The sequence below is a fragment of the Hyla sarda genome, chromosome 1, assembly GCF_029499605.1.
Source record: "Hyla sarda isolate aHylSar1 chromosome 1, aHylSar1.hap1, whole genome shotgun sequence".
NCBI lineage: Eukaryota > Metazoa > Chordata > Amphibia > Anura > Hylidae > Hyla > Hyla sarda.
In genome coordinates this window covers 460787542-460806202 of record NC_079189.1, presented here as the reverse complement: position 1 = coordinate 460806202, position 18661 = coordinate 460787542, and the positions used below count along the sequence as shown (strand labels likewise).

The 18661-nt window shown below is 41.3% G+C and overlaps 1 protein-coding gene across 1 annotated transcript in view; it reads right to left on the bottom strand.

Annotated features, from left to right (window-relative positions):
- Positions 1 to 1813: 1813 nt before the first annotated feature.
- Positions 1814 to 18661, bottom strand: part of P2RX4 (purinergic receptor P2X 4) — a 69808-nt gene continuing 52960 nt past the window's right edge. The window contains 4 exon segments of the mRNA XM_056534589.1: positions 1814 to 3678; positions 8074 to 8172; positions 8811 to 8876; positions 11871 to 11964. Coding sequence (XP_056390564.1) covers positions 3646 to 3678; positions 8074 to 8172; positions 8811 to 8876; positions 11871 to 11964 — 292 coding nt within the window. The 3' untranslated portion in view covers positions 1814 to 3645.

Below are 18661 nucleotides of genomic sequence, written 5' to 3'. Positions count from 1 at the left end.
GGATACATCCTGGGTCCTTAAGTAGCAGAAAGCCAGGGCATATCCATACGCCCTAGGTCCTTAAGAGGTTAAGGACTATGATGCAATGTATAAAAGAAGGGAAAAAGAAACAAAACAAAACAAAACAACTAATTCAGCAATAATTTATTCCTCACACAATCCTCTGCAGCATTTTGCACACTTTTCAATTTGCAGGTTCAGGTACAGTCTAGAAGACGTCATCAGAATCTTTGTGCTGCCTGTTTATATATATTCTGAATATAATTTACTCTATTTTCTCTTCTAGTTGTATCACAGATATGATATTTTTGTTCAAAAGCTGAAAAATTCCTACCATAGTTCTGAATGCCATATAACTGGATAAGCGTTTACTATTGTGGCTGCAGGCAATCAGAATTCTAACAATTAACTCTGGGATGGATTGGAGGAGAGGTTTTGCTCCAAACCTTATGAAGATACATTTCTAGGACCAGAATTCTGTTCAAAGATATATTGGTGTAAAAAATAAATCAGATGGCATGAAAAGTGTGACATGTAACATAAGTAGGAACAATACGGCATCTAGGGTTTCTCTGTCCCCTGCTGCACACTACGCTGCAGAGAGAGATGTATTGTACAAGCAGTACAAGTCCTCTAGTAAGGTGATATACTTGGGCATTAGTGATACCAACTAAGTGTAACCGCAATCTGACAGTAATTTACATCTGAACGCATGAATCTCATACTTCCTACAGCAGCCCATTATCACCACGTACAGTCCCAGCCAACATAACAGTAGTCTGACAGAGTTATATGAATATAGCCTGCTGTGTAAAGCAGTCTGTAGGCCAAAGGGTAAGGCATGCAAGAAAAAGACTCAAAACCCGCGTATATATCTGTTTGCATATTTTTATTTTTTGTACAAAAATATACTAATATGTTTCTTCATTACAACAGTTATTGCATTGAATCTGAATAAATACTCGATGTTTTCATAAAAGGTGAATTTTCAACCATTTTGTTAAGTTGTAGTTTTACTTTCCTTTTCTTTTCCTGGATATAACTCTAGAATCCTTCGCTGTCTTTCCGTGATGGAAAATAATTTAAAATAGTGGGACATGGAAGGCTGAACTAAAAAGTACTGCAGTCTTAGACACTTATCCACTATTCGCAAGGGTCTGATACAAGGGCCTGGCGTTGCCGTGGCGAAGGTCGACGGTACGCCCCCTCCATACAGCTCTGTGGGAGAGGTGGTGATGCACAAACATTGCATCTCCACCTCTCCCATTGAGAAACAGAGGGGGCGTGTCCTGTAAAGGAGATCACGGGGGTCCCAGCGTTTGGGCCCCCTGTGATCAGACCCCTATCCGCAGGATAGGGGATAAGGCTGCAAATCTCCTTTAAGGTGTTTTCCTGACTAATAGGATTGATGGCCTATTCTCAGGATAGGCCTTTAATCCCTGATAGGCAGTCAGCACCACCTCTGCATAGTGAATGGACTCCACTTGCTTGGCACTGGGTGAAGTGGCTGGAGGTGGTCTCCCCGGCTTCTTCCTACCTGGCTCAATTTGATGGGTCTCCTAGAGACCTATAAATCAAGCCAGGGAGATCACCTTTCAGAAATTTCACACAGTACCACAGCTCGGTTTTAAAGTGGCTTTGTCTGTTTTACTGCAGTTTCAGTTGTCAGTAACAAGGAAACCTGTCAGGATTTCATGCTGCCTGTGGTTTGTGCAGCATAGATCTTCTGACAGACTATTTCCAATAACAAACAACAGAAATGCTAATGCAGCTCTGAACTATAAGACCAGCAGGAGAGCAGGACTGGTGTAGGATAAGCAATGTGACTGATTTATGAAGGTATTCACTTTGTTATGTAGAATATATCTGAATATAAACTCTGAAATGGTGACCATAACTATACATTTTTCATTAAAAAAAAATGAAATCAGAAAACATAAATCAGAAAAAAGGAAAGAAAAAAGGAACAGAGTAATCCTGAAGTGCAATTCATGTATAATGTATCTATTATATAATAATAATACATGTTAGATTGGTAAGTGTTTGGCTGCAGGGACCCTGTGAATAGGGTAGCTTTGTCTGCTGTCATACCACTCCAAGAGGGAATGAAGCATGCACATAGGTCCTCCTACCAAACATGTGACAGAAACAGACAAAATATGTGATAAATATCTAAGGCTCGAAACATCTGTCACCTTGAATACCCCCCCCCCCCCCAAAGGGCCAACACTGTATTACAGGCCACATCGCCTCTCCGCTCTGAAGCCAAAACTGCCCTGTTTAAAGGGGTATTCCAGGATCTAACATTTTATCCCCTATCCAAAGGATAGGGGATAAGATGTCTGATCGCTGGGGGTCCGCCACAATCTCGCTGCAGTACCCGCATTGTACGCGGAGCTGCGTCTCCAGTTCCGGAACTGCATCTCAGGTTTCCGGGACTGGAGACTTGATGTGACACCACGCCCCCTCCATTCATGTTTGTCCATGCCATTATGCCCCCTCCCATAGACATGAATGGAGGGGGGTGTGGTGTTACATCAAGTCTCCAGTCCCAGAAATCGGAGGTTTCCGAAACTGGAGATGCAGCTCAGCATACAATGCGGGTGCTGCAGCAAAATTGTGCTGGGCCCCCCGGCGATCATACATCTTATGCCCTATCCTTTGGACTGCTGCACGCGCATGGTAGGCAAGAGAGGCAAGAGCTAGACCAGGTGAAGCTATTGCACGTACGCTGCAATCATAGTCCACCATGTCTCTCAAACTGGTCAGGTCAGGCTTCAGACCAAGGGCAGAGTGGACCCTTACACTCCAGGACCACAATAAGCCTAACTGTACAGTGGATTTAAGCCATGCTAAGCATAAATAAAAGGATAGCTTGCATCCTTTATGCAAGAACTGCAATACATTGTTGGTAATTTGGTGGGGGTTTTCAAGGAGACAGATTCTCTTTACTACAAAATGTTTCACAATGGCAACTAATTTAAAAGCTCACTGTAATATATGCAATCATTGGACACACACACACTGTTTTAAGAAATGTTTGTAGAATTCTATTCTGCATAAATGCATCAATAAGAGCAGTTATCCGAGATTGCAGAAATAACCAGGAAGTTTGGGAACAGTAAACAATTTTAACAATTTACAAAAATATACAATTCATATTTATAGTGGTTCCTTAAACATAATTATACATTTACTTTCAATGAATAGTGTTCCTTTAATATAAGTGTAATTTTTAAGTTATCAAAAAGAAAACAAAATGAATGGTATGTAAACAGCAGCAGAAAATGCCCCAAATAATGTGATTTGGATCTGAAACTCATTTATATTGAGCAAAAAACATTTTACGGAAACTATTGGTACATTCAAAAAGACTTGATCCTTCAGATCTACATAAAAATATATGTGCAATGAACTTTAGGTCCTATAACAATAAGGCAACCATAAAGACATGACTGGACAAAATAATGATTGGCCCTTGCACCCTACCTGCACCATAGAAAACCAAGATGACAGAAGATATGGAAAACCTTGTTAAACATTTCCGCAGCCAGTGATTCAACATTCAGTCAATATTAATAAGGAACATCTCCATGTTGTTGTGTTTTAGAATGACCAACTAAATATAGTTTATTGCATCTTTGGTTAAGGGTTTGATCCATATGTTCCATTATCCCCCTGCAATGAAAACCAATGTCTGTTTATATATCCATATAACAACTTAGTTGCCATACACATAGGGGGAGATTTATCAAAAACTGTGCAGAGAAAGAGTGGTGCAGTTGCCCATGGGAACCAATCAGATGGCTTCTTTAATTTTTAAAGAGACCTGTGAAAAATGAAAGAAGCGATCTGATTGTTGCTATGGGCAACTTTTCCTCTGGACAGGTATTGATAAATCTCCCCCATAGTCTATTGTTCTAACCAGTATAATAAACACCTAACATTACCCCAAATAATATTAAGGGGAGGGACAGAATAATAATCCATGATGAATTGCTGAGCTCTGTCACTGTTTAATCTGTCTCACATTACACAAAAATAGACATTGCTGTAAATGGAATTACCCTATATACAGATAGCTGGTTAAATGGTTAACCCTATATACAGATACAAAACATGGGAGAGGGGCAGAATAATATTCAAGGTCTTTAAAAAATAATAATAATAATAATTTGTTATGCACTTGTTGGTGTGGGATTTGCATCTCATGAATATACATACAGGCCACAATGTCTTTTCATATGTGCTCTGATCCATGAATGAAAGCTAGGTATATCCTTAGATAATGCATCTTCTCCACACAAAATATAAGCCAAAACATTCTGGAAAAATGTGGGTGCCAGTTGGGAAAATCGGGTCTAGCCTTAAAGAGGTCATCCAGCAGGAGAGACCACTGGCCATTGCACAGTACCTTAAAAAAAAAAATTAAAAAAAAGGGAAAAAACAGTGTTCCTGTGGTGCCTCAGTCATCCTGATCCGGACCCTGGTCACGATCCTCTTCGGGTCAAAAATGTTGACACCTGGAGTGACGTCAGGGCCCAGAGTGTCATATTGCCGCTCAGTCAATCACTGGTTGTGCCCACAAAGGCAGCAATACCACTGAATAGTAACAGTAATACACATTTTTTTTAAGGGACTATTTTTTTTTTTTAAATGGTGAATAAGCCCCTATCCATTGAAAATTTTAATTGCCTTTCTCCCCCCCCCCCATTTTACAAACAAAAGTGTACACTAAAAATGTGCGTAAATGTCTAAACTTTTAAAATATAGGTTAACGATCCCTTATGAAAAAATTAGAATTAGGAAGGAGTTAGAAAGTAATCAAAAATTTACATACACACAAAAGTGGTATGACAGACAGGGCCACCGTCGGGAGCGTACAAACTGTACCCCCGTTAGGGGCACCTCTAGTAGAGCCTGGCCAGGCCCTACCTAGGTTGGTTAAGGCCACCCTGCTACTGGGGCTGAAGAATAACATATACCCTGTGACTGTACAGTACACACATCGTCCCCCTACAAGTGACGTCACTGAAGTGCAGCAAGGGTCTGCTGTATTACAAAGAGTGGCACCAGAGAGAGATTTCTTAGACCCTGTGAGCTGTTGGACTGGAGGAGCAGTGGAGCACAGAAGCTACGGCCTAAAACTATATGGGGGCAATTCGCACAGAAGGGGCCAGCTCAACCATGGGGGCGGGGGGGGGGGGGAGTACAGGCACTAAGGGGGCCTACAACCATGAGGGATACTAGCACAGAGAAGCCTACAATTATGGGGGCAACTAGCACAGTAGACCACAGTGGTCACTATTACTGTAGAGCAATACATGGGGACTTTGTAAAGAGGTGGACATTGTGCTGGAGAAGGGAGTCTTTATTGCCCATCTGCCTGCTCTGGCAGGTCCGGAGACAAGTCTTCATGATGGCCCAGGTTGAATACTGAGAAAAAGGGAAATTGAACAATTCTGATTCTGTGAGTCACTATATTTAACTATAATCATACTTCTACTGTCTGCAGAGCTTGTGTACAGGTGGTCTCTACCTCTATGGTGAATATTGAAAATTTTTAGGGCGGTTTCACAGTATCCAGGATAGGGTATATTGCAACACAGTACTGCACTTCACTCTAATCTAATTAGAAATATATCATTAGGGTAGGGTCCCACACAACCCATCCGCAGAGTAATTGACGCTTCAAATGCGCTGAGAGCGAGTTCCCTGTAGCTCTGTGTTTCCACTTGTGACTTCTGCTAGGAAATCCACCACCATGTGGACACACAAAGCTGCAAGGAACTCACTCTGACTGGCACCAGCGCATCTGCCATGTGTGACCCTTTGGAGCACGCCACAGGGGGCACAGGCCTTCAGCTGTGTAAGGGGACCCAAAATTTTGGATGGCAGCCCTGACTACAGATCACGGCAAAAAAGTGCACTCCATAAAAACAAAATGCCCCAAAAGTTTCAAAATTGCATTTTTTTTTCAATTTTCCACCATAAATAATATTCTTTTGGTTGTGCCGTACATTTTGTGGTAAATTACAAGATACAATTGGTCACCCAAGAAACAAACCCTGATATGGTTCTGTGGATGGCTTCCCGGAATAAGGTTAATACCGCCCCCTCCCCCATTTATTTGCTGACAATGCCGTTCCCTGGAGATTTCTGCACAGTTTCTTACTAATAGAAAAAGCAATCTGACCAATAGAGCTGGGCGGTATACCGAATACTGAAATTTTTGGGCTGCACGATATGAATTTTTCCCATACCGCAATACCGGTTAGGCCCCTCCCCCTTGGAAATGAATTATCAGCCCAGCGCAGCGCTGTCCCCACATCGGGGAACTAATCATACGTGACCAGCCAGCACTGTTCTGCTCCCCGCCCCCACAAAATCATGTTACCCGCCAGCGCTGTTCTGCTCCCCCCCCAATTAATTATCAGCCCAACCGGGTACTACTCACATGTCACCCGCAAGCACTTTCCTCCTCCTCTTTGTTGCGGGCCGACTACGGCGCTGGAACTCTATACTGTATGCCAGTGGTCTCCAACCTGCGGACCTCCAGATGTTGCAAAACTACAACTCCCAGCATGCCCTGACAGCCAACGTTGTCCGGGCATGCTGGGAGTTGTAGTTTTGCAACAGCTAGAGGTCTGCAGGTTTGAGACCACTGCTGTACACTGTATCCCTATGCCCGGGCTGCAAAAGATAAAGAAAATAAACTTTAACTTACCTACGTCGGCCTTACGCTGGGGACGGGAACGTCTGAGAGCCGTCAGCCTATCACTGGCCGCAGCGATGTCCCGCCCTGGCCAGTGATAGGCTGGGCCCACTGTCATGTAAGAATTATCCTATCCTAGTCAAATAAGCTCCATCCCCACAAACTTGAGACAAGGCGGATCACAGTTATGTTGACAATTTACATGGACGTGTGACTGGGCATCATAAAGCATATGGTCTGAGGCTTTGCCAGTGAGTTTACCAGACTTGGGACAAGCTGGATTGCTATACGCTTATTTAGACAGTGGTCCTAACCCTAAATAGCACAGTGGTATGCCTCACTGTTACTCCATGTATGCATCCATTATATTTAAGCTGCCCATTCTATCATTGGATGAAACCCTGCATTAAAATCATGTTAGGCCCTAGGTAAAGGCAGAGTTCTGAGCAAGGAGAAATAGGGCTGATTTTAGGAACAGCAAAATTGTACAACCTTAAGCCTGGATCCAGTTTCCCCAACTGGCACCCATGCATGTTTGGGCCCTTGTTTTGTGTGGAGGAGGTGCAGGATTTACTGGAACAGCTGGATTTCATTCATATAGTAAAACAGTTCATGTCTGTCTGGCTGGATCAGGGCATGTATGTTGAGACATTGAAGCCTGTAATGTATATTCACTATATGTTGTATGGACTTGGTGATGTGGTTTATGCAATTCAGTTTTTTTAAAGACCTTGAATAAAGGTTAGGTATTATCTGTATAAATGGTTAACCCTTTGTTGCACTGGAGTGTCTTTATATCCCAATGTTATAACAGATCAGCTACCTATGACCACCAACCTCCTTATGACCTTTTTTTATTTGTGCTCTGTTTGTGAACAGGAGCCATGTAAATGGAAAATGATCAGGCATCATGGATGTTCTCGGTGTTGTCTAAACACCCAAGGTCAGACCGCCCTTAAATTTGCCATAAACCATACAAATTACTGAATGACACATTAACATTTGGCACTTTATTATTTTAGCTTTAACGTAAAATTTTTGAGTGCCACTACTAGAGATGAGCGAAATTCGATTCGTCACGAACTTCTCGGCTCGGCAGTTGATGACTTATCCTGCGTAAATTAGTTCAGCCTTCAGGTGCTCCGGTGGGCTGGAAAAGGTGGATACATTCCTAGGAAAGAGTCTCCTAGGACTGTATCCACCTTTTCCAGCCCACGGGAGCACCTGAAAGCTGAACTCATTTATGCAGGAAAAGTCATCAACTGCCGAGCCAAGAAGTTTGTGACGAATCGAATTTACTGTAAGTTCGCTCATCTCTAACCACTACATTACTAAAAATGCAGGAATGCATCTCTTACCAATTCCTCGTAATCTTCCACATGCTTATATTTCTTTTCTCTGTAATAATGTCTTTTCTTAAAGAAATGAAATATAATGATGTCACACAGCACCGTAGCCTAAGATCAAAGAGGTACTGAATTAATGAGACATAAACAGAACTCAATGAAGGCTAAGATTATACACCTTTATACATGTTATTTCATTACACTTTCTCATTGGATGATAAATTGTTGCCATAGTTAAATATTCTATTTAGACTATTATTAATTATATTTGTTTGCAGCATACACACACACATGCGTGGACATTGTTAGTACTCTTACATCAAAGACAGAAACACCCTCACAATGTTCCCTGAAATAACTTGAAACCGACAAAAAAATTATAATGCATAAAGAGTTCCTGAAAATTAACAGATGAAAATAAGACATTGCTTTTTTTTATATGGTTTAAAATTCCAATGTTTATTATCTTAGAGGATGTGATGTCATGTATGATGGGGTAAAGAGATTCATGTATAAATCGCTGCCCTTTGACCTACCAATCTAGATTTTGAGGAAGGAGCAGAAACATGTCAATAATTTGCATTCCTCATGTTTGTAAGACACTTTCTGTAAGCTGCCATGATGCTGTGCTTTTAATGCAATTTCTTGTAAGGAGAGTTTTTGTTTGCTACAGCAGTGAGTGATTTACATATGTATACACATACACTGAACATCTGTACATGTTTAAATATGTAGCTTTATTTACTTACCACGCCAAGTAATGCAACACCAGATCCAATGTTAATCATAGTGGGAATTATGTCGAACTTCCCTGCCTATGAAGACAAACACCATAAATTGTCAATGATCTGTTGTAAGCATGACATATTTATTTCATCCACACCCACTGTATTCTTTTATCACTGTTTATTCCCAGTACTAGATGCTCTCAGTGTAATTTTTCCCTAAATGTTAATTGCATAGGTAAAACTGTTCTGAAAAACACTTAATTTGACAGCAGCATCACCTGCACTAACCATGAATATACAGATTAAAGGGGTATTCCAGGAAAAAAAAATTTCATAACTGGCTCCAGAAAGTTAAAAAGATTTGTTAATGACTCCTATTAAAAAAATCTTAATCCTTCCAGTAGTTATCAGCTGCTGAAGTTGAGTTGTTCTTTTCCGTCTGACCACAGTGCTCTCTGCTGCTGACACCTGTCTGTCTCAGGAACTGTCCGAAGCATTAGAGGATTGCTATGGGGATTTGCTCCTACTCCGGACAGTTCCTGAGACAAGCAGAGGTGTCAGCAGAGAGCACTGTTGTCAGACAGAAAAGAACAATTCAACTTCAGCAGCTGATAACTACTGGAAGGATTACGTTTTTTAATAGAGGTAATTTACAAATCTGTTTAACTTTCTGGAGCAGGTTCATATATTTAAAAAAAAAAAACAACGTTTTTTCCTGGAAGAATTCCCCTTTAATTGTGAGGGTGATGTTGATTCTCACACAGTTTACCTTATAAAAACCTGTGCATTGTAATAACTGCATTAGACCTTGTATAAAATACTTGTAGATTAAAAAAAAAAAAAAAAAAAAAAAAATATGATATATATATTTTCCAGGCACTCCCAAGCAACAGCACAAGAGTGGGAGCGAGTGGAGGGGTAAGTATAGCAGGGTTTCCCCCCCCCCCCCTTTTCATTTTCTTTTATCTACGCATTTCCTACTCCTGGGAAATTTTGTGAAAGGCCTAAACCCCTTTAACCCCTCCCTGTCACAGCTAAATTTTTGCTTATGTTTTTTTTTCTTCTGCATGTTTTTTTTTTTTAAGGCACTGCGACCTATTTATTTTTTTATACATTAAATGTCTTTAGAAAAATATATTATACACATAACATCTTATGTACTCACACACCAAGTAATCATTTCCCTATATAATGTACAGTGGTCCCTCAAGTTACGATATTAATTGGTTCCAGGACGACCATTGTATGTTGAAACCATTGTATGTTGAGACCAGAACTCTATGGAAACCTGGTAATTGGTTCTGAAGCCACCAAAATGTCATCCAAAAATAGGAAAAAGTGAGGATTAAATAGAAATAAGTAGATAACTAATACAGATAAATCCTTACATATAAAAGTAAGAAAGATCTGCTGGGAGCTGTAAATCACTGTCTATGTCAGTGTTTCCCAACCAGGGTGCCTCCAGCTGTTGCAAAACTACAACTCCCAGCATGCCTGGACAGCTAAAGGCTGTCCAGGCTTGCTGGGAGTTGTAGTTTTGCAACAGCTGGAGGCACCCTGGTTAGGAAAGACTGGTCTATATAGACGACAGGAGCTTCTTCAGGGTCCTGTACAGTACAAGCAAAATGTAGCCGCCCTTACTTGTGTCCAAAGGAGCAGCTAACCCTGGCACAGGTAAAGAGTAATACAGAACATGTAGTACCTCCCTGTATTGTAGGGAGGCGCTACCAGACAGTCAGTGAATGTACTTTAGTAGTGCAGGTGTGAGTTTCCATTCTGATTGGTCAGTTTTTCCAGCCATTGACACGTGTCACAGATATGGACTGTCTGTACATTGTATGTTGAGTCTGGTTTCAACTTACAATGTCCAGAAAAGACCATTGTATGTTGAAACTATTGTATGTTGAGGCCATTGTAAGTTGAGGGATCACTGTATTGTGAAACAAGGAGAAAAAAAAAAAAAAAAAGGAAATGCAGAATTTTGTTGGGCAATCATTTTTATTTAGTTCACCAAGTCATTGCGGCAGCTGCTCTCTACCTATAGCCCAAAAAGGTAGGATCTACTAGTCAAAACTACTCGGGCAGGGAGAAGACGCAAGGGACTTCTTTGAAAAATGCTTAGCATTGTCATGTTCTGAGCCCTGTAACTTTATTTTTTATCAGCGGAACTGTGATGGGGTCACATGTGTCAACATCAACTCTAAAGCAGAAAGGACAGAGACCAGTGGAGAAAGGACTTGGAAAGGAAGCACTAAGGTAATGGTAAGGTGGGTTTTTTTTTTGTTTATTTGTACAACCAGCTGTTTTTTAATTTCCAGGGAAACTTACATAATTTGGTAGATATTTTTTTTTGCACATTTTTGTTAGAAACACTCAAGAAATCTTCCACAGCAATTCCAATCCATATAAAGTATGCCAATTGTAAATGCTCATAACACAGATTTACAGAGTGAAAGTCCAATGCAAATTACAGTATCACACTACAAATGTTAAGCACATATTGTAGAAATTGAACTGCCATGCAGAATTGTACATCTACAGCAAATCCATTTTTGCTGTGGAAACAAGAATTTGTTTCTCAAGTGACTTCAATGGAGAGGTGAAAATTCCCAATAAAATCTTTGGATCCACAACAAAATCTGCAGTTGCATGAAACTAACGTTTCCTAGTCTTCTGCCACTCTCATGGTGAGGCTTCCCTGGTCAGTTTTTGTTTAATGGCCCAATAACAATAGCAATAATTGGTGCTGATATTCAAAAAAAATTCTGGGAATCCTGGGTCAGATAAAAAAATAAATAAATTAATCTGCAGCTTTTCAAGTCATACATCAGAGGCGGATTTGTAAGCCCAAGCAGTAAATTAAATACAGCTCTAAGCAGCTCTTATCCACATTGGCTGAGCAGGGCATGGTGTCCACTGAAATCCTGGCTGAATTGTGGTTCTTTCTCCACTTACAAAAATGCATATTTAATTTTTGTTATGTTGGAGAATCTTTAGTATTAAAAATTGTAAAACTAAGATCTGTGCAATAAAACCACACACACACACACACACACACACAAAACACAATTATCAACTTACGGTTCCGAAAACAAGGATATCAAAACGGATTCCATAAATTTTCATGAGGGTTCTTGATTCCACATTGTTGGAATCCTTGTAATATTTGGCAAACCTAGAAAATACAGCATATACTTCTTTTATTCGACATAGTGGCCCAGATTTCCCTATTTGGAGTTTATCCAACTGTTTTTTTCACCACGTTTACAAAATTTGGCACATTGTGGCACATAGTTCAAAAGTCGTGCATTCATTTAAATATTACTTCTGGGGAAATAAACCCCTTCTAGCCAAATTGACCAGCTCATGGACGTAAAATCTCATACTAAAATTGCAGAATCTTATGCCCATATAATATGCTATGGAGAAGGAAGACCTTAGAGAGATATTTCATTTTTTTCTTTGTGGACTTATATAGAGTGACCCCTATGGACATGACTTTCTGCACACTCTTCTACCTCTCACCCCTAAGCAAGCGCAAGCATTAGAAGCTCTCTGATAAGGTTCGGGCAGCTTTTTCATTAATCTGAAAAAATAAAATAAAAAATGGAGGCACTCCTTCTCAATGGTCCCAGTCAACTCACGTGGGCAAGGCATACGCCTGTTCAGTGGTAAACTTTCCCCGAGACCTATATAGGGGTGGACATTCCCCAACACCCTGCAAATCCTTTAACATATACTCTTCATTTGTAGCCACTCTACAAACTTGGGTACATGACATGCTCTTCAATTTGTGTAAGGATAAGAAACAAAGTTATTTGGGAAAATTTATCAAAACCTGTGCAAAGGAAATCTGACTAGATGCCCATAGCAACCAATCATATTGCTTGTTTTATTTTTCAGAGGCCTTTTCAAAAAGTTATGTGATTGGTTGCTAAGGGTAACTGGCCAGCTTTTCCTCTGCATGGATTTTGATAAATCTCACCAATTGAGTTTTCTCATTTACTATATCATCCCTTTCCTTTCTACCTGAATCCAAACTGAGAAAGAAGAGGATAAACTATGTATACCGACCGTTTATGTGGCATAAGGATAGATTTAGAATTCCATATCCAGTTACACCAAACACAATGGCAGTATTAACTTTCCAAACATCTGTTTTTATACACTTGCCTGCCAGTAATATCAAGGAAATGGTTTCATTGGTTCACAAACATAAACCTTTATAGTTCTGCACATTTTACACTGAAAAAGAAAGATGCTTTCTAAGAGGGTCAGTCACACAGTGTTTTCTACCAATGGTATATAAGAGATCTCACTTCTATATTGCACTTTTTAGATTATGCAATTAAAGAAATGCTGTCCCCCAACTGCACACAGGAAAATACCCCAAAGTTTCCTTTCTCTTCTTTCACTACCACATGGTAATGACCTATAATTATGCCCTTCTCACTCACTTATGTGGAGTGGAATTCAGCATTACCTACCCATTTTACTTGTGATCTGGGCTCCAATTGGCAAATTAAAAGATATTATAAATGATTGTATTGCCCCATTGACCATACAACACAAAACACATCCCTGGCCCAATGGACTGAGGATACACCCAATCTGTTCACTAAAGTTTTGTTGCTGGCCGCAGAAAATAGTTATATTTGATACGGTGCCATATAAAAGATTGGTAGATGGGGCTGGGGAAATGTGTGTGCAAGTGGGTAAGTAACTGGCTCTGTGATAGGAAACAGAGGGTGGTTATTAATGGTAATTATTCTGATTGGGTGACTATTACTAGTGGGGTATCACAGGGGTCAGTCTTGGCTCCTGTCCTATTTAATATATTCATTAATGACCTTGTAGAGGGGTTGTATAGTAAAGTAGTGATCTTTGCAGATGATATTAAACTATCTGGATAGGTTGGAGGTTTGGGCTGGGAAGTGGCAGATGAGGTTCAACACTGATAAATGTAAGGTAATGCACATGGGGAGGAAAAATCCGGGGCTGGGATTATGTATTAAATGGGAGAACACTTGGGACGACTGACATAGAAAAGTACTTGGGAGTCTTCGATAACAGTAAATTTAGCTGTAGCGACCAGTGTCGGGCAGCTGCTGCCAAGGCAAATAAAATCATGGGGTGCATCAATAGGGGCATAGATGCCCACAACAAGGAAATAATTCTACCACTGGACAAATCACTAGTTAGACCACACATGGAATACTGTGTACAGTACTGGGCACCAGTGTACAAGAAACATAGTGGAGCAGAAGACTGTTGAAAGACGGGCAACCAGTGTAACAAGGGGAATGGGAGGACTACAGTACCCAGAAAGATTATTAGGATTAGTTAGTTTTGAAAAAAAGAAGGCTTAGGGCGACCTAATAACTATGTATAAATATATCAGGGGGCAGTACAGAGATCTCTCCCATGACCTATTTATGCCCAGAACTGTATCTTTAACAAGAGGGAATACTCTACATTTAGAGGAAAGAAGGTTTCTTCACCAGCACAGACGGGGGTTCTTTACTGTAAGAGCAGTGAGACTGTGGAACTCTCTTCCGGAGGAGGTGGCCATTGTGAACTCAGTAAGAGAGTTCAAAAGGGGTCTGGATGCATTTTTGAAGAATAACAACATTACATGTTATGTATACTAGATTTATAGAGACAGAACGATGATCCAGGGATTTATTCTGACTGCCATATTTGGAGTCGGGAAGGAATTTTTACCTCTAGTATGAGTTTTTTTTGCCTTCCTCTGGATCAACTAAGCAGGGACTCATTAGGGATATAGATTGAACTTGATGGACTCTATATATTTCTTCCCAGTACACTTTAATAGTGCTTAAAGGGGTACTCCTATGCAGAACATGCTATCCCCTATCCACAGGACATGTTTGATCACATAGGGTCCGAATGCTGGGACCCCGAGATCTCCTGCCCGACAACCCATCTCTCTCTGTGCACGGAGCAATCTCCGCTCTGTGCAGGGATTACTGTCGACCACTGCAAAGCGGTGGCCAACATGCCTCTAATGTAGCTCTACGGGAGAGCCAGAGATACAGCGTTTGGGAATCTTTGATCACTGCTCCAGGCACAAATAGAGACGGGGTGCTGGGCAGGAGATTGCGGGAGGGTCCCAGAGGTCAGACACCTCTGTTTACTATGCTGTGGCTAGGGGATTAGATGTTCTGCAACAGAGTACTTCATAAAGTTTACATAACACCTCAAAAAGGTTTCAAAATGGGTATGTTTGCCTCAGGAAATTGTGTCAGTACAAAATGCAGATCTTGACCAATACACATAAATGTGCACAGGAAGTGTGCAGGAAGCTTTTAAACATGGTATCTGTTAATGAAACTAATTATACATGGTTAGATTCCCAGTCCCCTTGATGGGCTGGCATTTTTGCAAAAAGAGAAGTTAGTGGAATTTTTTTTTTTTTTTAACACTTGGGAAAGTTTTATTACTGCTTTGCCTTGACATATGTGAGTCATAACTGTGCACGCTCTGAGCCGCACTGACTCACTTTCGTCAATTTATCTCAGAAATGGATCGGAAGCAAGGACCACCGTGCCCCGTCTGCAAATCCTGCATTCTAGCTAGTCTGGGGACATCTAGTGGTGTTCAGTATAACACCAGAATTTACAGTGAAAATTGTTGTGTTTTAAAAAAAAGAAACTATATATAGTATTACAGTAAACTAAACTACTCAAAAAATAAATAAAGGGAACAGTTAAACAACACAATGTAACTCCAAGTCAGTCACACTTCTGTGAAATCACACTGTCCACTCAGGAAGAACACTGATTGACAATCAATTTCACATGCTGTTGTGGAAATGGAACAGACAACAGGTGGAAATTATAGTAAGACCCCACCCATAAAGGAGTGGTTCTGCAGGTGGTGACCGCAGACCACTTCTCAGTTCCTTTGCTTCCTGGCTGATGTTTTGGTTACTTTTGAATCCTGGTGGTGCTTTCACGCTAGTGGTAGCATGAGACTGAGTCTACAACCCACACAAGTGGCTCAGGTAGTGCAGCTCATCCTGGATGGCACATCAATGCGAGCTGTGGCATGAAGGTTTGCTGTGTCTGTCAGCATAGTGTCCAGAGCATGGAGGCGCTACCAGGAGACAGGCCAGTACATCAGGAGATGTGGAGGAGGCCATAGGAGGGTAACAAGCCAGCAGCAGGACCGCTACCTCTGCCTTTGTGCAAGGAGAAGAAGGAGCACTGTCAGAGCCCTGCAAAATGACCTCCAGCAGGCCACAAATGTGCATGTGTCCACTGAAATGGTCAGAAAAAGACTCCATAAGGGTGGTATGACGGCCCGACATCCACAGGTGGGGGTTGTGTTTACAGCCTAACACCGTGCAGGACGTTTGGCATTTGCCACTGGCGCCCTGTGCTCTTAACAGATGAAAGCAGTTGCACACTGAGCACGTGTGACAGACGTGACAGAGTCTTGAGACGCCATGAAGAATGTTCTGCTGCCTGCAACATCCTCCAGCATGACCGGTTTGGCAGTGGGTCAGTAATGGTGTGGGGTGGAATTTCTTTGGGGGCCTGCACAGCCCTCCATGTGCTTGCCAGAGGTAGCCTGACTGCCATTAGTTACCGAGATTAAATCCTCAGACCCCTTGTGAGACCATATGCTGGTGCGGTTGGCCCTGGGTTCCTCCTAATGCAAGACAATGCTAGACCTCATGTGGCTGGAGTGCGTTAGCAGTTCCTGCAAGAGAAAGGAATTGATGCTATGGACTGGCCTGCCCATTCCCCAGACATGAATCCAATTGAGCACATCTGGGACATCATCTCTTGCTCCATCCACTAACACCACATTGCACCACAGACTGTCCAGGAGTTTGCAGATGCTTTAGTCTAGGTCTGGGAGGACATCCCTCAGGAAACCATATGCCACCTCATCAGGAGCATGACCAGGCGTTGTAGGGAGGTCATACAGGCCACACCCACTACTGAGTCTCATTTTGACTTGTTTTAAGGACATTACATCAAAGTTGGATCAGCCTGTAGTGAGGTTTACCACTTTGATTTTGAGTGTGACTCCATATCCAGACCTCCATGGGTAGATAAATTAGATTTTCATTGATAATTTGTGTGATTTTGTTGTCGGCACATTCAACTATGTAAAGACAAAAGTATTTCTTAAGATTAGTTCATTCATTCAGATCTAGGAGGTGTTATCTTAGTGTTCCCTTCATTTATTTGAGCAGTGTATATATTATTAGAGCTATAGTATAGTACAACTATATTCTACATAATCCTGTGTTGTCCTTATCTACAAAATATTAAAAGTTAAGTGTGATGACAATGCCCATTTAAGTTCCAAACTCTGGTTTAAGTAAAGGGTTGTTGTCAGGGGATCCTTCAGAGGATATCTGACAATTGCAGGCCCTGTGGAGAGCTACGTACTGTGATAATGGGACTGACAGATTATATGCCTTTGCCTTTTGTGCCTCAAGTAGCCCCTGAAGGAACTGTACTGGGTTGGTACCAGTATGATTGAGCCCCCTTGGCCTGTTGACTTTTTTTTAGTAGCTCAGGAACTAGCCACATCACAAATATGGGCAGTTGTTAATGTCTTTGTTTGATAATATTTTTATTTCCATGTTTATTCTTTGGAGTCTGATGTTTTTCTTAACTAAGCCAAATCTAACTTTTTAAGTTTTACTTTTTTTCTTAGGCTTTGTTCACATCAGCAATAGGATCTCGGTTAAGGAGCTCCGTTCGCTGATTCTGCTAAAATTATGCAACTTTAGCAGAGAAAAAAGGCCTGCAGGTCAGTTTTTTTCTCCAATAAAATCCTGCAGAATAACGGACATTGAATGGCCCCTATTCAAAGTCAATAGGACCTGTCAGGATCTGTTGGTGCCTGTTTTGACACACTATGTCCAGCCCCATTATCAGAGTCTGTAATGCAGCTCCTTAAGGTCGATATGAACATAGCCTTACCCTATGTGCACCTACACATGCTGCAAGATTTGTTTGTTTTCTTCATTTGTTTTCGTTTGATGTACCGTATTTTTTTTTATTCTTTATTGTGGGATTGAAAATTTTACAATAAAAACTTAAAAAAGTGGCACACTGCACCCACCTAGGTTCAACACTTTAAAGGGGTACTCCACTGGAATATATATATTTTTTTTAATCAACTGGTTCCAGAAAGTTTAACAAATTTGTAATTTACTTCCAGTACTTATCAGATGCTGTATGTTTCAGAGGAAGTTCTTTTCTTTTTGAATTTCCTTTCTGTCTGACCACAGTGCTCTCTGCTGCCCATTTTAGGAACTGTCCAGAATAAGTGAAAATCCCCATAGCAAACATATCCTGCTCCGGACAGTTCCTAAAATAGACAGGTGTCAACAGAGCACCCTGGTCAGACAGAAAAGAAATTCATAAATAAAAGAACTTCCTGTGTAGTATACAGCAGCTGATAAGTACTGGAAGGTTTTTCAATAGAAGTAATTTATATCTGTTTAACCTGTTAAGGACCCATGACCTACCGGTACGTCATGAGCCGGCTCCCATTCTAGAACACGGGGCCACGGCATGTCATAGCAGGTCGGGCCCAGCCTCTAACAACGGCCAGGACCCGTGGCAAATAGTGCACGGCACTGATCACGGAGCAGCGCGCTATTAACCCTTTAGACGCGGTGTTCAAAATTGAACGCCGCATTTAAAATTACAGTAAATCATTGCCAGTTAGCTCAGGGGGCTGTTCGGGATGTCCGCGGCGAAATCGCGGCATCCCGAACAGCTGTGAGACAGCAGGAGGGTCCGATTGCCGAATGACTGCTCAGTGCCTGAGATCCAGGCATGAGCAGTCAAGCGGCAGAATCATTGATCAATGGTTTC